Source organism: Dasypus novemcinctus, chromosome 13 (assembly GCF_030445035.2).
Source record: "Dasypus novemcinctus isolate mDasNov1 chromosome 13, mDasNov1.1.hap2, whole genome shotgun sequence".
NCBI lineage: Eukaryota > Metazoa > Chordata > Mammalia > Cingulata > Dasypodidae > Dasypus > Dasypus novemcinctus.
Window position 1 is genome coordinate 89,802,647 of NC_080685.1, and position 23,073 is coordinate 89,825,719.

At 48.7% G+C, this 23,073-nt stretch overlaps 1 protein-coding gene across 5 annotated transcripts in view; it reads right to left on the reverse strand.

Annotated features, from left to right (window-relative positions):
* Positions 1-23,073, reverse strand: part of PIK3C2B (phosphatidylinositol-4-phosphate 3-kinase catalytic subunit type 2 beta) — an 81,561-nt gene that overhangs the window by 48,810 nt on the left and 9,678 nt on the right. For 2 of the 5 annotated variants that reach the window (XM_012525377.4, XM_012525374.4), the window contains exons 2-3: positions 2,954-3,971; positions 1,329-1,550 (exon numbers count right to left, since the gene is read on the reverse strand). In XM_012525377.4, the coding sequence (XP_012380831.2) occupies positions 1,329-1,550; positions 2,954-3,883 (1,152 nt within the window). In that variant the 5' untranslated portion in view covers positions 3,884-3,971. Of the gene's footprint in view, positions 1-1,328; positions 1,551-2,953; positions 4,074-23,073 lie in introns of all 5 variants that reach the window. The other 3 variants (XM_058275034.2, XM_058275033.2, XM_004459079.5) reach the window with 2 other exon arrangements.

Consider the following 23,073-nt stretch of genomic DNA (forward strand, 5'->3'; position numbering starts at 1 on the left):
CGTAAGAAAATATGGGAAACCCAGGAATATTTACATGTGTTCCTAGGAGACCAAGTTGAAAAAGAGGTGGGGCTGAGGCTTTGGCTGAGGCGAAAAGCCTGGGTGGGATGGAAAACGTGTGGCCAAACCCGCTTCTAGAGGCAGAAGAGTCTGATAAGCTCAGCCCAGCATTTTGGCAGTGCACGGCTGCACTGGCCGCTGGGAAGGCTTTCTGGGAGATGCTCCCAGGGGTGTGGCAGGCAGCTGTTTCTCCCCACCCGGCCACCGAGGCCATGGCAAGGGGGTTGGTTGCACAAATGGTCCCCAGGGAGGCCTGGCCCTCAGCAAAAGCCTAAACATCCACAAGCTCCAGAGACCCGAAGCAGAGAGACCCAGAGCCCTCGGGTGGAAGAGACGACAGGCAATATTCTTGGTAAATGCTACGTGAGAAAGCAGCAAAAGAAACCGGATGCAGGCTGGGAACTCCACCTGAGCTGAAGCTTCCCGCCCCCGGTGTGGCCTCCGGCAGGCCTTTCTGCAGGAACCTGTCATGCACCAGCTCTCCCCATCGTCATGCACCAGCCCTTCCCCTCCACTTCCTCCTCCCTGGGGCTGGGCAGCAGGCCTCACCTGAGGGCCTCTTAGAACCTCTCATGAGTGACCAAAGACAGCTCTGGATAGGAGAGTTTGGGGGTCCTGTCTGAACGAATCCCCACCACAACACACACATTCTTGGACTTCTCCAAGGCAGGCTCCCCAAGATTCCAGCTGGTCAGAACCAGGAGGCGGAGGAACCTGGAGGAGTCAGGCCTTGCACCAGTTTCTCTTCTGCCTGCCCGAGGCCACGCCGGGGGCGGGAAGCTTCAGGTCAGGTGGAGTTCCCAGCCTGCATCCGGTGCTTCTAACAGCTGCTTCCGGAGGAGCCTGCCTCTCAATTTGCCCACACCCTGACGCCTCACTTCTCATCTCCCCCACTAGCTATTCTCATGTCCTCCCTGCCCCTTGGGGGAGACGGCAGCAGCTGAGCTCCTCATTTGAACATCCAGATTGTTTCCTCTGGGTGGCCCTCCCTCATTAACCTCGCACCCCTGCGTGTGCGTGGGGGGTGCAGAGAGGGTAGGGGGGCAGCAGGGGCAGCTGGCACGTGACGCCCTGGCTCTGCCAAGTTCATGCCTGCATCCCAATCAAAACAATAGTACCACTGTCAGCAATTAACCCACAAAAGAGAGAAAGTGAGGGAGAGGGAGGAGGGGAGGGCAAGAGAGAAAGAACAGAGGGGCAACTAAAGGCCATTTTCATGCCCTTTCAGTATCACTCACTGGTACTGTAATAAAACAAAAGCCACTTACGTGTGCCCGGCTGGCAGGCCCCGGTGGCATCGCCCGGTGCTGGCTGGGGGCGTCTGCCGGGCAGAGGCTGGCAGCGGGGGTACCAGGCTGGCATTTGGAGCCAGCCATTTCCAGAGCTGGCTCTGCAGGCCCAGGATAAGGAGGGTCCCTCCGGCTGGAAGCCCGGCGAAGGCGGGGTGGTGGGGTGGGCCGAGGGTCCAAGGGGTCCCCCCTCCTAGCGGGCTGAGAGCCGGCACCAAGCTGAGATGAAGAGGACCCAGCCTGCATGTCCCCCCTAGGAATTAGCGATACCTTGTCGCTCTGCCCTAGCTTCTTCAAGGAGAAGCTGATGGCACGCGGGGGATGGGGAAAGGGGGCAGGGGTGGGGAGAGGCAGGAGAAAGAGGGAGCGACGGGGGTGACCACCTACCAGGGCGGCCTGAGCCAGGGAGCAGGCCCAGCTCTGGGTGAGCAACTCCGAGCTGGGGACGGGAATCTCCCAATCCCTAAAAATAGCAGGAGCAGCCACACCTCTCGGCAGAGCCTTTAAAAAGCTCTCAGCTCTAGGGTTGTAGCTTATCCACAGAGCTGTTTCTGCTTTAGGGGGCAATCTCTTAGCAGATGCAGCAGAAGACAAGACTGTGGCTCTTTCCAGAGATCTGGGAAGATCCCAAATGCTGGCTACCAGGTGGGTTAGCCCATGGATAGACCTTGGATAAGGAGGAAGCAGGGATGGAACGAGGTGGCACATTACATTATTACAGAAGGCATTAGCCATGGAGGCGCCTCTTGATTCTTTCTTGGGTCGGGGTTTCCAGGGGCCAAGGGTGAAACACACAGCAGTTTTTAATTCCCCACCTGTGAAGATGCTGCTGACACTTTTTTTTAAAACAGAAAAATGATCAAAGCTGCCCTGGAACCCACCCATAGCTTCTCTTTAGATAGTATGGCTGGTTTATACTATGTACTGGTAAATGTAATGTTATTGTTGTTATACTGCATAGTTTTCCCCAAACATTTCCATTATGAAAAGAGAATAGGCTTTAGGACAAGACAGGGCAGGGTTCAATGCTGGCTCTGCATTTCTTGCAGTGTGGCTTAATCAGTGAAAAAAAATAAAAAGAAAAAAAAAAAACCATCAGGCAGGGATGTTGTGGGGATCTGGACATCCAGTGAGCCCTAATCAAGTGATTAGCATTAAGACTGATCCCCAGGGCAATGCAGCATTTTTGGCAGAGCAAGAACCCAGGAAGAAGCAACTAACTCATTCAGCAATAAGGCCATTCAGCCACAGGGTCAATAATATTCTCTAACTTCTCATTCAGCCCCACATCAGGAAGCAGGTGCATGCTGCAAAAGAACTAGGATCCCCAAACGCCTGCCCTGGAAAGACCATGCTGACCAAGTTCTACAAAACCCAGGCCGGAAAAGAGCCAAGACTCTACTGACGTCCCTTTCCCTGCCCCAACAAGGCCTTGGAACCCTCCCCCCACCCAGGGCCCTGGTCTCAGTGGCAGAAGCGGAGGAAAGAGAGGACTAAAGGTGTGAGTACTTGGTAGATTTGGATGTGGAACGGCAGAGGAGGGACTACGCCTTGTCTCAGAATGACGCGGGGAAAAGAGATGCAAGAAGCAACGAGGTCCTCACCGGAGTGGCAGAAATCCGGCGGTTCTTGCCCGGAGCCGCGGTCTTCCGGTTGGCATAGTGGGAGGTGTAGGTGCGGGGGGGCACCTGAGGAGGCATGGTCTTGCTCCTGGCCACGGGTTTTCCAGGGGTGTCTCTCTCCAAGTCCAGGGTCCCCCGGCCCTCCTTCCAGCCCCTGGAGGCGTCCTGCAACATCTCTGTATCGTAGGTTGACTTCAAGTTGAGGCGCGTGATGGCATCGTTGATGCCGTCAAAGTCCACGGACCCCAGGAGGCGCCCCGGACCCCCACCTCCCGGCTCCTCTTCCTCTTCCAGGATCCGCTGCTCTAGCAATTTGCCGGGCGGTTGTTCGACCAAAGAAAAAGTGATGTCATTGGGTTGGGAGATCTTGGAGGAAGAGGGAGATCCCTTTCTGGGAGGCAGGGGAGGGGTTTCCCAGATAGAGACTCGGGGAGGCAGAGGAGGCGGGGACAGCTTCTTGGATGAGCCATCCACGTCCCCTGGTCCTGGGGACCGAGAGCGCCCCCCCTCTGAACCATCAAAAATGTAGAGACAGTCTCTAGAAAGGGAGCCTTTGGGCCAGGGATCTGGGCCAGGCTGGGAGCCCTGGGAGGTAGAGTGGTTGGGCGGCCCTTCCTGTGGGGAGAGCGAGTTGTAATTGAGGGTAGGATCGGAGCCAGAGAGACCACGTAAGAGTTTGAGGTCGTTCCGCCTGCCCGCTGGCTTGCTGAAGAAGTCCAGAACAGGCTCATCCCAGCTGATGAGAGAGGGGTCTGCATTCTGCTTGGCTCTGTTCTCCTCCTTGTCGTGCCGGAGCCGGGACAGAGCGTCATACTCCATCTGCAGGGCCTCGGCCATCGCCAGCTCTTTGGGGCTAATGCCCACCGACTCCAGGGACTTCCAGTGTTCCCCATTGCCCTGAGTCGACGACATGGTGAGGACACGGGACGGAGGAGACGAGGAAGTCTTCTACTTCCTGCCAACGTCAGGTCTGGAGGGTTGTGGCATGGTGTCTGAGCACCTGCAGGCGAGATGTGAGGTATCAGTCATTTAGTCACAAAGACCTTTATTAATAATCTGACCTAGGTGATATAATCTGGGCCATTTCCTGTTTCTTCAGAGCCTGCAAGAGAACGAAAGAAACAGAAAAATGGAGAAAGAGGCAATTTCATTTCTCTATTACATCCACCCACTCACCCATTCGTCTAGACATTGCTCCATCTCCGGTCCCTCATCCCATCCTCACCTCTCTCGTGTGTGCCCTGAGGAGAAAGATCGGCACCTTCCATCAGCCAAGAGAAGAAGATGAAAACAAGGGCTCTTTAGTTTAAAGAGAAAGCTTAGAGGAGATGTGAGCAAAGTCTGAAAAATCATGAAAGGTTTAGATTGTTAGGGGAGGCTAGATTAATGATCATTTAAGGAGACACTCCTGAAAGCATCACATGGGTTGTTTTAGGCAAATAAGAAGTATGTAGAACCCTATTATAATAAACCTTATAAGATATACAGATGGCCCTAATACCAAAGCCAGGTAAAGACACCACAAGTAAATAAAAATACACACCATTATCTTTTACGAATATAGATGCAGATATCCTCAACAAAATACTAGCAAACCAAACCCAACCACGCATTATATTATCTAATATGCATATATTATATTATATTATAATACTAGAGGAGAGAAAATGAGAAGACAACACAGACAGCAAAAACAGCAGGGTGGGAGGAGAGGAAGGGGAGGAAATAAATAAATAAATAATTAATTAAAAAATCTTTTTTTAAAAAACTTACTACAAAGCTACAGTGGTTAAAACAGCATGGTACTGGCACAAGGACAAATATACAGACCAAAGGAACTGAATTGAGAGTTCAGAAATAGACCCTCCCATCTATAACCAACTGATTTTTTTTTTTAAGTTAGGCTAGTAGTTTATTGAGAAAATGGGAGAAAAGAACAGAAATGGAAGAAAATAACAGATTATGCATCTCCAGGTGTAGGTGTGGGCTTCTTCAGGCAGAGAAAGATTTGACTTGTGTTATAATCAATTGGGTTTTTTTTTCTTTCCCTCCCCTGCTCTGCTGTTTTTGCTGTCTGTGTCCATTTGCTATCTGATCTTCTGTATCTATTTCTCTTTTTGTCTTCTCTTCTCGACTTTCTCCTCTAGGATTCACTGGGATTTGATCCTGGGGACATCTGATGTGGAGAGAGGTTCCCTGTCAATTGCACCACTTTGATTCCTGGTGTCTGCTGCACTTCACCCTTCATCTCTCTTTTGTTGTGTCATCCTCTTGCTGCGTGACTCACTTGCACGGGCACTGGCTCACAGTGTGGGCACTTGGCTTGCTACATGGGCACTGGCTCACCATGTGGGCACTCACGTGGGCACTCAGCTCACCACATGGGCACACAGCTTTCCACACGGGTACTCGCATGGGCACTAGGCTCACCGCGCAGGCATCCACACAGGCCACACAGGCACTCTGCTCACTGCACAGGCACTCGGCTCACTATGTGGCACTTGGTTCACTGCATGGGCACTTGGCTCAACGCACGGGCACTGGCTCACCATGGAGGCATGCTTTCTCTTCTTCTTTTTCACCAGGAGGCCCCAGGGATCAAACTTGGGTCCTCCCACATGGTAGGCAGAGGTCCTGTCACCTGAACCACATCCGCTTCCCATCACTTGATTTTTGACAAGCATGCCAAGTCTACTGAATGGGGAAAGAATAGTCTCTTCAACAAATGGTACTGGGAAAACAGGCTCTCCATTTGCAAAAGACTGAAGAAGTACCTCTAAATCACACCACATACAAAAATCAACTCAAAATGGATCAAAGACCTAAAAATAAGAACCAGAACTATAAAACTTCTAGAAGAAAACATAGGTAAGCATCTTCAGGACCTTGTGTTAGGCATTTGTTTTTAGACTTTATACCTAAAGCACCAGCAACAAGAGAAAAATATAAATAAATGGGACCTCATCAAAATTAAAACTTTTGTGCATCAAAGGACCTCACTGTGAAAGTAAAAAGACAACCTACAGAATGGAGAAAATATTTGGAAACCACAAAACTGATAATGGTTTAACATCCAGAATATAAAAAGGGTTTAATATCCAGAATTTAAAAAAGGACTCCTACAATTCAACAATAAAAAGAACACAATTGAAAAAAAGGACAAAAGACTTGGACAGATATTTCTTCAAAGATTATATATAAGCTGACAAAAAGTACATGAAGTGATGCTCAACATCATTATCCATTAGAGAAATGTGAATCAAAACCATGAGAAATACCATTCACACCCACTAGAATGGCTACTTAAAATTACAAGTATCGGGAAGGATATGGAGAAATAGGAACATTGATTCATTATTGGTTAAGAATGCAAAATGGTGCAGCCACTGTGGAATACAGTTTGGCAGTTCCTCAGAGAGTTAACTGTAGAACTACCATATGACCTAGTAATCCCACTTCTAGGTACATACCCAAAAGAATTGAAACCAGGGACTCAGACAGATATTTGCACGCGATGTTCAGAGCGGCATTACTCATAACTGCCAAAAGATGGAAGCAACCCAAGTGTCCATCAACTGATGAGTGGCTAAACAGAATGTGGTGTATATATATATACAGTGGAATATTTAGTCATAAAATGGAACAAAGTTCTGATAAATGTGACAACATGAATGATCCTTGAAGACATCTTTTTGAGTGAAATAAGCCAGACACAAAAGGTCAACTACTGTATGGTCTCACTGATATGAAACAAATAGAATAAGGAAATTTAGAGCAGGAAACTAGAGCATGGGTTACCAGGGGCCAGGGTGGGGTAGAGAATGGGGAGTTAATGCTTAAATTGTACAGAGCTTTTATTTGGAGTGATGGGAAAGCTGGTAATGGATGGTGTTGATGATGATGGTTCAACATTTTGAATGTAATTAACAGCACCAAATAATATATTTGAATGTGGTTAAAAAGGGAAATTTTAGGTTGTATATATTACTAGAATAAAAATTATAAAAAAATAACATACAACTGTAAATATATATAGAGAGAAAGAGATGTAAAATAAGCAGATGAAAAGATGCTTAATATCATTATACACTAGGAATATCCAAATTAAAACCACAATAAATACTACTACACACCAACCATAATGGCTAAAATTAAGAAGACATACCATGTGTTGTGAGGACATGGAACACCTGGTACAATCATACACTGCTGATGGGCAAAGTAAAACGGTACAACCGCTTTGGAAAACAGTTACAGTTAGGCAATTTGTTAAAGTTAAACATATATCTACCATGACCCAACTATCCCACTCCTAGTTACTTACCCAAGAAAAATGAAAGCATGTCTTCACAAAACGTGGGTACAAATATTCATAGCAGCTTTATTTGTTATATCCCCAAATTGGAAACAACTCAAATGTCTATCAAGAGATAAATAAGGGAAATGGATTTGGCTCAACTCATAGAGCATCTGCCTACCACATGGGAGGTCCAACATTCAAATCCAGGGCCTCCTGACCTGTGTGATGAGCTGGCCCACACGCAGTGCTGATGTGCACAAGGAGTGCCGTGCCATGCAGGGGTATCCCCAAGTAGGGGAGCCCCACGCACAAGGAGCGCTCCCTGTAAGGAGAGTTGCCCAGCGCGAAAAAAGTGCAGCCTGCCCAAGAATGGTACTGCACACATGGAGAGCTGATGCAGCAAGATGACGCAACAAAAAGAAACCCAGATTCCGGGTGCCGCCGACAAGAATACAAGCGGACACAGAAGAACACACAGGGAATGGACACAGAGAGCAGACAACTGGGGGGAGGGGGGCGGGGAAGGGGAGAGAAATAAATAAAAAATAAATCTTTAAAAAAAGAGATAAGTTGTGATATATCCATACAATTAAATACCACTCAGTAACAAAAAGGAGCAAACTACTGATACATATAGTAACATAGATAAAACACAAAATAATTATGCAGAGTAAAAAGAAACCAGACAAGAGACAATACTGTATGAGGCAATTTAGACAAAATTCTGGAAAATGCAAACTGAATCTATGGTGACAGAAAGCATATCAGAGGATGGTTGTCCGAGGCAGGGGAAGGGAGAGGGGTGGATTCTAAAGGGGCATTAGAGAATTTTGGGGGGTGATGAACAGTTCATTATCTTGATTGTGGTAACAGTTTCTTGGGTATATAGGCATTCCTCATTTTATTGCACTTTGCTTTATTGCACTTAGCAGATATTGCATTTTCTACAATTGAAGGTTTGTGGCAACCCTGCACTGAGCAAGGTTTTTTCCAACAGCATGTGCTCACTTCGTGTCTCTGTGTCTCATTTTAAGGTATGTGCACTGTTTAATTTTTTATTTTTTTTATAGATTTAGTTCTCTCCCCTCTCCACCCCCCAGTTGTCTGCTCTCTGTGTCCATTCACTGTGTGTTCTTCTGTGACCGCTTCTATCCTTACCAGCAGCACTGGGAATCTGTGTTTCTTTTCATTGCATCATCTTGTGTCAGCTCTCCATGTGTGCAGCGCCATTCTTGGGCAGGCTGCACTTTCTTTCGCGCTGGGCGGCTCTCCTTTTGGGGCACACTCTTCGCGCGTGGGGTACCCCTATGTGGGGGACACCCCTGCGTGGCAGGGCACTCCTTGCACGCATCAGCACTGCACATGGGCCAGCTCCACATGGGTCAAGGAGGCCTGGGGTTTGAACCATGGATCTCCTATGTGGTAGGCGGACGCCCTATCCATTGGGCCAAGTCCGCTTCCCTGTTTAATTTTTTAGACACAATGCTATTTGCTCACTTAATGAATTGAGTAGACTATAAATATAACTTTTATATGCACTGAAAACCAAATTTGTGTGACTTACTTTACTGTGATCAACACTTTACTGCAGTTGTCTAGAACCAAACCTGTGATATCTGAGGTATGCATGTATGCATATGTCAAAACTTTATCAAATTGCACGCTTTAAATATGTCCAGTTTATTGTGCATCAATTAGACCTCAATAAGGCTGTAAAAGTACAAAAGAGTCCTACTAAAGAGACCTCATAATTACTCAGATTATATACTAGGATCCTCCCAAAATAACCGATATGTGCAATAAACCAAAGCTTCCCAACTGGTGAGACTTGGGTGCCTGATGGCTTACAGGTGTGTCAAAATATTGACGACTTCAGCCCCCAGGAAGCCAGGCAGAACCTGGAGAGGCTGGAGCCCCAGGCCAGCTGCTTCCTGCCACAATCAGCCCTCTTCATTTATTCCAATGCTGGAATCTTTTTCTTTGGTGGTCAGGACAGGAAAAAAGTTGAAAGGCACTGAACAAATGGTTGCAATGACAAGGTTAGCCCGATGGTTCTCAACTCTGCTCATTAGAAACACAAGTGGAACTTTAAAAAAGTACTGATGTGCAGGTCACATAGAGATTCTGATTTAATTGGTCTGCAGTAGGCATTGGTATTTTTTCAAACTCCCCAGGAAATTCTTGCCTGCAGCTGAAGCTGAGAACCATGGACCTATGTGTGTTTATGTGTTTGAGATTAGGCTGGGGGAGATGAATGTGAAGTAATTATTCTGACTCTTAGTACCAGTGACAGTCTATTAGGATTTCATAAAATTATCAAAAATGGTTCCTTCTATTGTACTGCACTAGCCAACATGCAACAAACAGATGAAACATGTTATTCCCCATGATTAGAAAGCTGCAAGTATCAATAGGGAAAAAAGTTTTGGAAACATTCTTGGATGACGAGTTACATTAGATCAAAATGAGGCAAGAAAAGGCTATCCTTTACTGGAAGTGCCCCCCCAGGACCCAGTTGCATTGGGCAGGCACTGGCGCGGAAGCCTGGCCTGAGGGGCCATGGCTGGCTCAGCGAAACCAGCAACTAGTGCACTTAAGAGGTAGTTCCCCAGAGATGTACTTACCAGGTGCAATGGATGTGTCATGATGATGGGAGTGAGGGTTGCTGGGGGGGGGGGGGGAGTGGGGGGTGGGGGTGGTAGGGTTGAATGGGACCTCATGTTTTTTTAATGTAATATTTTTACAAAATCAATAAAAATAAAAAAATAAAATAAAATAAAAAAGAGGTAGTTCCCCAAAGACGGAATAGCCCAGGCTCAGCCCCAAGGGGCTCTCTGCTGACTTCTTTGCCTCCTGAGTTTTTTCTTCCCTCCTTGAAGGCTCTTCACAGATTGCTTCTTATCCACAGAGGCTAAGAGGGAGCCCTTGCTTTTTGGAATCTAAAGGAGATGAGTAAGCAGATGGAGGTACTTAGAACTTGGCTGGGAAGCAGGCTTGGCCCAGTGGTTAGGGCGTCCGCCTACCACATGGGAGGTCCACGGTTCAAACCCCAGGCCTCCTTGACCCGTGTGGAGCTGGCCCATGTGCAGTGCTGATGTGTGCAAGGAGTGCCCTGCCATGCAGGAGTGCCCCCGTGTAGGGGAGCCCCACGCGCAAGGAGTGCGCCCCGTAAGGAGAGCTGCCCTGCGTGAAAAAAGCGCAGCCTGCCCAGGAATGGCACTGCACACACAGAGAGCTGACACAGCAGGATGGCATGGCAAAGGGAAACACAGATTCCTGTGCTGCTGACAACAACAGAAGTGGACAAAAAGAAGAATGCGCAGCAAATGGACACTGAGAGCAGACAACTGGGGTAGGGAGGGGAGAGAAATAAATAAAAAATAAATCTAAAAAAAAAAAAAAGAACTTGGCTGCTCTGATCTGGGAAGCTGGTCCTGGAGGAAGGACACCCTAGTGCTTTACAGATAGAAGACACAAGATAAATGCTCAGCGGTGGGCCGAGTTTAAGCTTGTTAATCCAGAGAAAGACTGTGTATTCTCAGCACTGCATTGGGACAGAGTATTAAGATTTGTCTTAGCTAAGCCCAGCTATTTAGAGGAAAACTGAGGCTACTGGAAGTAATCTTAACTTTCTTTCTCTCCTCGCCCGTTAATGTATCCAATCTTGAACTCAGCCTTACTTTCTTCCTTTTGGTCTCAGGGGAAAGCAGTTCCCTTCCTCCTGCTGAAATACATCCTTTTATGCTCTTGCCTCGAGGACAATGCTCCCAATGCTCCGTGAGTTACCCTTCTTTCTCCCGTATCACCAACCTCTTCTCTTTTACCAGGTCTGTATCACCAACCTCTTCTCTTTTACCAGGTTTGTATCACCAACCTCTTCTCTTTTACCAGGTCTCTTTCAGCAGTACACAAACATGTTCAAGCTCTTCCAACTTTAAAAAGAAAGAAACTTACACCTGAAACACCCTTCCTTGACTTTCTGACCTCCAGCTAAAATCCTGCCAGCTCTTCCTTCCCTTCTCCACCAGTGTGGCTTCTGCTCCCAAGATTCTACTAAAACTGCTCCAGCAACAAAACCCACGCTGCCCAATTCAGTGGGCACCTCTGTCTTCCTAGACATCTCCGCTGCATTTGGCTCTAAAGACCATTCCCTTCTTCTTTAAACCCTCTACCCACTGGTTTCCATGACACCCTTTTTATTCCTGTGCTCCACCTCTTTCTTTGTCCTCCTTTTCCTCTGTTCACCCCTGATCTACCGGTGCTAGCTCAGGATTCCATTCTTGGCGCACTATCAACCCTCACCCTCTACTTGAGCAATCTCATCCGTTCCTGTTACCTGTTTAGACCACTCACGTGCTGATGAGTTCCAACTGTGTATCTCTCCCTCAGGTTTAAATGCCCACTGGTATCTCAAACTCCAAAGACCCAAAACAGAATGTATCTCCCTTTTTCTTCCCTACAACTCTGCTCCTCCTTCCTGGGTCCCCACGTCAGGGAGTGGCATACCCCATCATCCATGCGCCAAACCCTAGATTATACCTTCCTTTTACCCCACATCCACTCTCCAAAGCCCACCAACTCTTCCTTTTCAATACTTTCCATACCTATTCCTTTCTTTTACGCTAACTAATTCAAGCCCTAATTCAAGCTCTCATCTTATATTACCTGGGCTATTACCGCAGTCTCCTAACAGTTCTTTCTCCTGCTAATCTTTCTCCTTTTAAAGCTCTTTTCAACATAGCAGCTGGAGGGCTCTTTCAAAAGTATAAATCTGACCATCTCTACTTAAAATCCTTCCAAGGCCCTCTATTTGATGCCTCTACAAGGCTTTTATCATCTGCCTCCATCGTCCTCTCATCTCCAACCATTCATTACCATCTATTTGATGCCTCTGATTTTGCTCAAGCTCTTCCTTCTCCTTGGTAGGTTCTTCCCACTTCTCTTTGCCTGCATGACTCTACCTCACCCTCCTAGACTTTGCTCAAGATCTGCAGCAAGCCTTCTCTGAATCCCCAGATTTCACTATGAGTCCCTTCTTTATGCTCTCAATAGCAGACTGTACTAGTACCATATCTCAAACATAGTCGTAAGTTATTTCATTCAAAAGTAAATGTTCAACAACCTCTTTCATCATCGTGGAACATTCATTGCATTTGGTGAATACATTTTGGAGCACTGCTGCACCACATGGATAGTGGTTTACATTGTAGTTTACACTCTTCCCCCAGTCCACCCAGTGGGCCATGGCAGGACATACAATCTCCAGCATCTGTGCCTGCAGTACCATCCAGGACAACTCCAAGTCCTGAAAATGCCCCCACATCATATCTCTTCTTCCCTCTCCCTACCCTCGGCAGCTACCGTGGCCACTTTCTCCACATCAATGCTACAATTGCTTCCATTACTAATCACAATAGTTGCATAATAGAATATCAGTAAGTTCACTCTAATCCATACTCTATTCCTCCAGCCTGTGGACCCTGGGATGGTTATATCCACTCCCCCTCTATTTCAAGAGGGGGCTTAGATTCCACATGGATGATGGATACAATTCTGCTTGCAATTGTAGGCACTCTTCGCTCCTTGGTGTGGTGGTTGACCTTCTTCATCTCCCTGTTAGCTGGCCAGGGTAAGTCCAATAAACCAGAGGGTAAGAGTTGCAAGATTGCTGAGGCTCAGGGCCTGGCTGTCACATGGACAGTACAGGGATTCAGGTCTCCTGAATATACACCAACACCAGCGCCAACCACAGGTCCGGTAAAAGTAACAGAAGAGGCATGTGTAGAAAGGTCACATCTGAGTCCAACTCCATCACACTGAGGAACACAAACTCCAAAGTAGGGCCACCTGACATGGCACTGAACTCCAGAGCCATCTGCCAAGACCATAGAACCTGTGGGTCTCTGTAGATGTAGATGATATGGGAGGAGTGGGGTGATGGGGGTGGGGGGTATATGGGGACCTCATATTTTTTGAATGTAACATTTTTTTTAAAATTAAGAAGGAAAAAATTTTAAAAATTAAAAAATAAAAATAAAAAAGAATACAGTGATAGTGGGAAAATTATAACTAATGTAACTTATGGATGATAGTTAATAGCAATATTGTAATATTTTTGCAGCAATGGCACAGAAGATATATCAATTCTAAGAGACAACAATAAGGGTATTAAGAGGATATGGAATTTTCCTTTTGGAGTAATGAAAATGTTCTAAAAATGACTGCAGTAATGACAGCACAACTCTGTGATGAAAATGAGAGCCACTGAGTTTACATTCTGAACAGATTATATAAAGTAAAGGACTGTATAACACAGGGAATCCAGTGGTGGAGGAAGAACTGTGGTTAACAAAATATGAAAATGTTCTCTCATGAACTATAAAAAGTATATCATACTAATATAGGGTGTTAATAATTGAGTAGGCTGGGGAGAAAGTACACCAAATATAAGATATGGGCTATAGTTAGTAATATTTTGATGATTCTCTTCCACAGTTCGTAACAAATGTTTCACAATGCAAGGTGTTTGCAGTGGGGTGATGTATGAGAAGAACGCTGTATGATGATATACATGTTTGTTTTGCAAGTTTACAACTTTTACTATATGCTTATTCTTTATGTATATTGCATGTATGTATTAATATGATATACTTCAATAAAATTTTATTTTAAAAAGAGAAAAAAAGTAAATGTTTATATATATCTGTAAGTTTGAAGTTCCAAATTCATTTCCACTGAGAAAAATGTGCTTGAACTATAATGTAAGGGCAGAGCTTTCTGGCAGTAAGAATACACAGACCAGGGAAACAGATGTGGCTCAACCAACTGGGCTCCCGTCTACCTACAGGAGGTCCAGGATTTGATGCCCAGGGCCTCCTGGTGAGGGCAAGCTGGCCCATGAGGAGTGCCCGCCCACGCGGGAATGCCGACCTGCACAGGAGTGCTGTCCTATGTGAGAATGCTGCCCAGCATGGGAAAGCTGCCCCACGCAGAAGTGCCAGCTGATGTGGAGAGCTGGCACAGCAAAAGACACAGAGGAGAGAAAATAAGAAGACATAACAGAACAGGGAGTTGAGGTGGCGCAAGAGAGTAATCGCCTCTCTCCCACTCCGGAAGGTCCCAGGATCGGTTCCCAGAGCTGCCTAATGAGAATACGAGCAGACACAGAAGAACACACAGCAAATGGACACAGAGAGCAGATAACAGGGAACTGAGGGAGAGAAATGAACAAAATAAATCTTTAAAAAAAAAGAGAAAGCAGGCACTGTCCTTCTCGAGGGCCCTTTAAAACCAGGACTGGGAGAAGCAGATGTGGCCCATCTGACTGGGCTTCTACCTACCACATGGGAGGGCCCGGGTTCGGTTCCCAGTGCCTCATGGAAAAGGTGGGCTGGCGTGATGAGCTGGCATGATGGGTGGGTGAAATAAGATGATGCAACAAAAGAGACACAAAGAGGAAAGACAATGACAGACACAACCATCCAGGGAGCTGAGGTGGGAGGTCCCAAATTCGGTTCCCCGTGCCTCCTAAAGAGAAGACGAGCAGACACAGAGAGCACACAGTGACCTCAAACAACGAGAGGGAGGGGGCACAGAATAAATAAATAGAATAAATCTTAAAAAAAAACAAAAACACAGGATTGGCTTTCAACTAACTGGGCTAAGTTCGGCATATGTAAAGGCAGGTAGATGGAGGGACAAGAAGACCATACAAAGAATCCAGCTTGGGGATTCTTTGGTTTGACCTATCTACTATCTTCAGTCAGAGTTCTCAGAGGAATTCAAAGTCATACATCTCCCAGGGTTAAAGCCTTAGCCCTCAGAGGAAAACAGAAGTCGGCTGAGGGTGATCCAGCCGGCCCCACTCCTGAGGCTCTTTCCAGACTGGAATTCAGACAGAGGAAAGACGAGCCATCCCACTTTCACCACCGTGCCCCTGGCTCTGGGCCGATGGCCTGTCTGTCAGCCGCGCAGGCAGGCCAGGCTCGCAGACTGACAGTTCTCCCGCCTGGGACCACACTGGCAGCTGCTCCTTCCAAACGCCTCAGTGCTCAGTTCCCTTGGAAGCTGGGAGATGGGGATTCAGTGAGGAGACAGACAAACAGCATCTGCCCCCCTCAAGGTGCAGTGAAGTTCAGAGTGCAGCAGCCAGACACCGGGGAATCCAGAAGGGGAAACAACCCTGAGACAGAGCGAGCTGGTTTCCTCCAAGAGCTCAAGCCCCAAACTTCATTTTCCAGTGGGGGGAAAACACAAAGTATTTTGGGAATCAGTGTCGCCTGTTTCCTGTCCCCAACCCCACCTCCAAACTGGTTCCTTCTCTGTCAACCTCTGTAGGGTTGAAAAATTAGAAATTGCTCTATTCCCTTAGTCCTCAAGGGACTCTACAACACAAAGAGTGAACCCAAATATAAACTGTGGACTTTAGTTAAAAATACTGTATCAATATTGGTTCATCAGCTGTAAATATTGTACCACACTGATGCACGATACTAATAATAGAAGAAATTGTGTGTGGGAGGGGGAGAGAGGTTTATGGGGACTCTCCGTACCTTCTGTACAATTTTTCTGTAAACCCAAAATTGCTCTGAAAAATAAAACCTGTTTTAAAAAAATGCAAATATCAAAGAAGGTGTGGTAGAAAAGGGCCTGGGTCTTTGCTACCATGCATCCCATTCAGGAAGAAATGGCTGGGGCCAGTACTATCATGTCCCAGAATTCCAGGCAGCACCTCGCACATTGTACTCTACGTGAATGATACCCCATGATCACAACAAAGAAAACAATGTCGGGAAGCAGCTATAGCTCAAGAAATTGAGCTCCCGTTTATCATACAGAGGACCTGGATTTGATCCCCGGGACCTCCTGGTAAAAAAAAAAAAAAAGGCATCTTGAACCTGCGCAGAGAGGCACAGGCCCCCGAAAAGATGATGACGCAACCAGATAGAAAAAAAAGAAAACAACGTGAATGGCGCCCCCTGGAGTTGTGCACCTTGGTGGCCCTGGCTGTGCCCTCTTCTAATGTCCATCTCTTAGAGATCAGATGGAATGGTCTGAAAGGTAATTTTCAGCCAGATTCCATTTACCGCCTGTATGGATGAAATGTTAACATGTTCCCACATTTCCCTTCCCCCTCTCTCTGCTTAACCATTTGAAAAGTAAGACCCAAACACTTTGCCTCTAAATTCTGTGCCTGAATGCCACTAGCACACCCATTAAATGTAACGCTGACACAATAATATTATTTGCTACGCAGCCCACTTTCAGATGTACCCCACCGTCACATGGGAAGTTTTTCAAACATACAGACTCCTGATTCAGGACTCTGTATGTTCCAAAAGCTCCCCAGGTGATTCTGGTGTGCAGCCAAGTTTGACCCCCTAGACCAGAGTTTCAGAGCTCTCAGGAAGACAAGGGAGAATGGGGAGAGTGACCTCCAAAGGCACCAGGCAGCTGGCTGGCAAAGGGAGAGGACATGCTCATGGCCCAGCAGGTCAGCGCCGGGTCTAAGCAGCACCAGGCTCCGAACTCAGTCCACTCAGCTGCTAACAGATGGCTGGGGGCTGGCAGGGGGAGGAAATAGGGCCAGGGCAGAGCCATACAATGGTTCAGAGTCAAAGGGTAGAGAAGGCACAGTCTCCCTCCCGTCAGTCAGTTCCTGGGCCGGGTGAAGAGGCTTCCCGCGGTGCTAGCAGAGTTGCTCTGCTTGGGGCTGGGAGAACCTAAATGGGCCTGGGTCATCTTCCCCCAGACCCACAGCCACAGAACTGGACCCCAGTGAGTGCTGAGTGCTGCCTACAGGTCAGGCACTATGCTAGGGACCTAGAAGTATTCAGATGACAGTGGCACAAGTCCACAGAGCTGAGGTTCTAGGGCAGGGGGTAGACATATACTGAATTGAAGTAATGTAATCACCTTGGGGTTGGGGAGGCACTGTAGGTTTTGACCTATCTTGTCTGGGCAGGGAAAATGAAGAGCTCTTAAGCATGGTGGAGAAAAATGGGGTGTCTCAGGCCCCCAGGTTTGGGCATCCACCTTTTAGCAGTTTTACTAAGGGAACAGGACTCAGCTTCTGGGACTGCCCTGGGAAGGGACTCTCAAAACTCCCCCTTACAACAGACAGGGTCAGAGAGTCAAAGGCTATAAGGCCCCTTAACCCCTCTGGCTTGCAGAGTCTCCCCTTCAGAGAGGACTCCTGCCCCGACCCACTCCCCAACACACACTCACCCAGACTTCAAATCCCACTGGCTCTGCACAGCCGGGGACCCATGCCCTACATCTCCACTCCTCAGCCCTGGTGGGGACCTGCTGCCCTACTCCACCTCTCCCCTCCCACGGGCCCAGCCTGAACAGGGAAGAGCAGCATGGCTGGATGGGAATCCAACCCCTCCAGCTGGAAGCCTACCAGGACCGTCAACCCGGCCAGCTCCCAGCCTCTGACAGATGTGCCTCTGATCTCTGCTTCCTTATTAAAAACCTACAGGCTTTATACAGCTCTTTGAAGAGCAAGCCCATTACAATAAGTCATACATACCAACTAGGTCTTTCTCTTATCTAACCTATGTTCCCTCGGCATGGCTCTCTTTTAGTTCCAAATATGTGGAGACAGAAATAACTGTATTTTCTTCCCACTCATAATCCCCTCTCTAGCATCCTCTTAACCAAATTAAAGCAACCCCACACGATTCAGCCTCTCCTACTGGGACTTACTCTCCATCTCTTCATTCACTGGACATACCCTGGACTCTGGACTCTCCACTAATTTAAAGCCAAAGTGAACAGGAGGCTAGATCAGGGCTTTCTGGCTCCTAGGAGCACAGAGGGACAGGTGCTGGTATTCTGTGTGACAAGGAGAGACAAGAACTGGGTTTGCAGTCACTGCTGACTTGGACTCAGAGCCTTGGGGTCTCCAATCTTGGCTCTGAAACTATTTGCACAGCCGGTGCAGTACACACGCATACTTAGAATCTTTGGAGAACACGGCTCCAACCACTCACCCTGAAGAATTTGGGATCTGAGTTTGCGGAAAGACAGGGATGGAAGAGGTGAGGCAGCTCATGGCTCCTCTAAAAACTTCCCTTCCCAGATTGCAGGGCCAGGGACCAGCGACTGGCAGCCACCTGCATGGAACCTTTGACAAAGATGGAAGAAAGGTCTTGGCAGTCTGGATTTCTAACCCAGAAGTTATCCCAGGAACCAGAGCTGCTACATGTCCTCTGTGTCTGGTCCACACCTCCTGCCTCCTCCTGCCTCTTGTCCCTCACCCATTGCAGCCCCAAGAACCAGCCCTTAGAGTTCAGTTAAGCACTAGTTTTCCTCTAAGGAGCAGGTAGGTCGGGATTACTCCTCCAGCCTCCTTGGCCCTCCAGAGAAAGGTGAACAGGATGGTGGGAAGGAAAGGAGACGCTCCCAAATGACTTCCCTCACCAACCGTGGCCTCTGGCTGAGGGGATTCCTGAGGAAATTTCTTTACACACACAACTTTCACACCAGCCCATTTCAGGTCAGGAAAACAACCACAAAATTTCTAAACAACAGCATTTAGGAAACCTGAGTCTTTATGAAGATACCTTAGATCCTATGAACTCTAAAGGAAGTCCCTTTGGAAGGAAAGCATCAGAAAATGGGTAGAGTTGGAGATGGGGACACAGCGGCCCTCTTTGGTCCTTGCCTCCCATATCCACCATCCTCCTCAGCTTCCTGCAAAGGGAGGTCTCCTGCAAGGCCCAGATGGCGACCTTTAGCCTAGGTTCAGCTCTCCCAGCTCATGCCCTTAGGCATCCCGGTTCTCCAGGACTCTCAGGTGGGTTAGGAAAACTCCCCAGAGGAGCCCAGCCCATTCAGCAGAGTGGAGAAAGCAGGTCACAGCTGTTCCCTTCCCACTTGCCCTTTTATAATTTAAGTCCCATCCAGCCAGGACACCAAAGTGAGGACAGAACAAGTCTCTGCTCTGCCCAGAGGACTCACCAGAGAGAAGAGATGGGACATAGCCCTGGATCCATCTCCCCTGATCCAGTCCTGACCCCCCAAGTCCTCACACGCTTGGTTGGGCTAACCCCTCAGGGTCTGCAAGAAGCCAGAAGGCAGCAGGGAGAAACGCTTCAAATTATGACCCATCGCCATGGCAACGGAATGGGGCCATATCTCAGGGTAACTGCAGAGGCATTAGACTAATCAGAGGATGCCAAATAATGCCAGTGAGACCAACCTCCAGAAGGACAGCCTCGCCATGGGCCAATGCATGTCAGCGAGAGTCTCCAGCTTGTTCAGTTGTAACAATTCTTTGGTTGTTTAATGGCATCCCCCTTTTTAGACATCTGAAAGGTGGAGATAGCCTTCCTATGACATGGTTCTTGATATTACAGGTGTGTGGAATGAGACCCACTCTGGGTAAGTTACCTGGTCCTGGGTCTCATGCTGGAGCCACTGCAGAGCCGGTGAAGATTTGGAGCCTTCCCACAGGGGAGGCTGCATGGAGACCATCAGAAACAACCATGGCTCCAGCTCTGCGCTGTCCTCCCACAAGAACATGCTCAACACACATGCTACAATGCCCTGGGGTGGGAAGGACCTTGGGGAATGGTACCCAAAATAAAGCCCCTACACACAGAATATAGAAAGAGAGGTCAGCAGCCTCCATGTAGTGGTGCCATCTGTGGAAAGCGTAGGGGCCACCGCCTTTGAGCCTGAGTGCAGTGTGGGGAGCCCGATGGGCAGGGACAGGCTGTGTGGGCACTGGGCTGACCACCACCTGCTCAGCTCTGAGGAAAGTGAAAGGAAGTCAAGTAGAAAAAGGCTGAGCGAGCCATGCATGGGAACTGGCCGAGGACCCAACCAGCCCCACGCCGTGCGTCCACAAGCTGTACCACTGTCCTTCTGCCTCCACAGTTCTTAAACCAGCAAACCAGAACATGTGGTCTAAAAGTATCTTCAAAAAGAGCTAACTCAGCAAATCAAGAAAGTCCCTGATAGGCTACAGTCGTTCTCAGGGATCCAAAGCTACGGGAGCCACCTCCACACTGTACATGCGCCTCCTTACACCCTCCCAGGCACGCCGTATCCCTCTCACGTGCTTCCCCACATCTTCCCCGACTCATACCCTCACACCCCCATGCACACCCCATAAGACTCACACCTTCCTCCACGCACAGACACACACCCTATACTCCCGACACCCCGACATCCCTCACACTCTCCCCCAGGCAAACCTCAAACCCTGTCCCCCCCGACTTCCCACTCCCACGCCTCCCACAGACCCTATACTCTTCACAGCCCCCTCCTATGCACACACTCAGAACCCCCCACATACCCCACATACCTCACGCTCTCCCCCACACACCCACACACTCCTGCTCACGCCCGACACACCCCTACATCCCTCCCCCTCCCCTACCCCCACACCCCACTCTCCCCCAGGTCTTCACCCCTGCAATCCCACACACCTCCCCCACGCAAACCTCCACACACATCCTCATCAGCTCCCCAGGGAGAAAAGGCGGGCCTGCACCCCATGAGGTCACCTTCTTTATTTTTAAAGAAACTTTAGATTACATAAATGTTACATTGAAAATATAGGCGATTCTCATACACCCCACTCCCTCCCTGGGGTCACGTTCTTAACGCTCCCCGGGTCACGTTCTTAACGCTGCTGGCAGATACATCTGAGAAAAGCCTGGAAGGCCGAACCCCGACCGAAAAGGGAGCGAGGACTTCCCAAGGCTGCTCAGGGCGGCACCCGGGGGACACGAACCCAGCGGAGCAGGCAGGAAGAGCCCTGACAGCACCTCTCCCCAAAGGCCACCAGCCTTCTGGCAGGCCCCGGGGTCAGCCGTCGTTCCCGTTTCCGAAGTCAGGGAGGGGTAGAGAAGCCCTGGGGTCCCCACAGACCAGGGTGGGAAAGAAAAGGCAACCAGCTCTCAAAAGCAGCTCCCAGTCTTTCAGCCCAGAAAAAAAATAAAAATAAAAACAAAGCAACACAAAACATCAGACACTAATTTACACAGAGGTGTTGGAGACCAAGGTGTTAGTGCCCCAGCTCTGGGGATATTTATATACTTACATTTAAAAAGAAAGTCTGAGGAAGTTAGCACCCCCTGAGCTCAGTGAGAGCTGGGGTCCCCTGGAAGGACCTATCCAGTAAAGGCAGGCTGGGTGGCTCTTAGAGGAGGCCATCCTCCCCATGGCCTTCCCTCGTCTCAGCCCCGAAGCCCCAGGAATCTCTTACCCCACTCCACCCAAAAAAAAACCAGTCCTCCAACGCTGCCCCCCAGGCAGCCTGTCCCTTTAAGCCGCTGACTCCTCCAACCCCAGCCTTGCCTATTCTCAGCCCAGCTGACCCGGGCACCCCGGCCTCACCAGTAGCCCGCAGCTCCCGAGCTGGGAGCTTCCACTCTTCCTGGTACCAGGCCAGAAGGACATCCAGCTCCGAAGTCAGTCAAGGACGGTGAACCCAGGGGGAGCCCAAAGAGTCTACTTTACCCCAGTAAAAGGAGAAATCCCCCCCCCTGGGATGGAGGGCCCTACAAGGAAACTGAGAAATGGGACATCCTCCAAGATGGTCTCAGTGTCCCAGAGTCCATAAGCACGGGAAGGGGGGGAAGGGGAAGCGACCCTAACGGTGCCAGAGCACAGGGGATCCCAGCCTGGGCTCTCCACCAACCTGGCCACCCTCCAGTGTCTCAGCAGGGCGGTCCAGTGCCCTCCGACCCGCTCTTCAGCACATGCAGCCTGCCATGGACTCCCTGTTCCCTATTTCCCATTCACACTGGACTCTTAGGGCCTATTACAGATTGAATCATGTTCCCCACAGAGACACGTTCAAGTCCTAACCCCGGTGCTATGGATGTGAACCGATTTGTGAATAGGATCTGTGAAGATGTTATTAAAGTGAGGTCAAAATGAATCAGGTGGGCTTTAGTCCAATACGACCGAGTCCTTACAAGCAGAGGACATTTGGACACAGAAAGAGGAGGGGACAGGAGAGATGGGCAACCATGTGACAGAGACAGAGGTTGAGTCAGGGACCGCCAGCAAGCCACCAACCAGAATGTTGTGGGCTTCAGAGAAAGGATGATCTTTCCACACCTTGATGTCGGGCTTCTAGCCTCCAAACTGTGAGCCAATAGATTCCAGGTGTCTAAGCCCACTTCTTTGTACTTTGTTACTGCAGCTCTGGCAAACAAGGACATGGCCTCAAAAGTCATGGCTCTGGCTGGAGGTACCTTCCCTTCTTCCTTGCTTTCTCTCTCTTCTTTCCATCCCAACAAGAGCTCAGAAGCCTTCCCTAATTAAACCCTCCAGTCTCTTCTTGAGACACATCGGCTTCCTAAGTTGGGTTTTGTTTGTTTGTTTCGCTTGTTGTTTGGTTTGTTTTTTTTGTGTTTTTTTTAAAGATTTATTTTATTTATTTCCCTCCCCTTCCCCCACCTACCCCAGTTGTCTGTTCTCTGTGCCCACTTGCTGCATGCTCTTCTTTTTGTCCACTTCTGTTGTTGTCAGCGGCACCGGAATGTGTTTCTTTTCGTTGCGTCATCTTGTTGTGTCAGCTCTCCGTGTGTGTGGTGCCATTCCTGGGCAGGCTGCACTTTCTTTCGCGCTGGGCGGCTCTCCTTACGGAGCACACTCCTTGCACGTGGGGCTCCCCTACGCGGAGGACACCCCTGCGTGGCCCGGCACCCCTTGCGTGCATTAGCACTGCACATGGGCCAGCTCCACACGGGTCAAGGAGGCCTGGGGTTTGAACGGCGGACCTCCCATGTGGTAGACAGACGCCCTAACCACTGGGACAAGTCCGCTTCCCTTG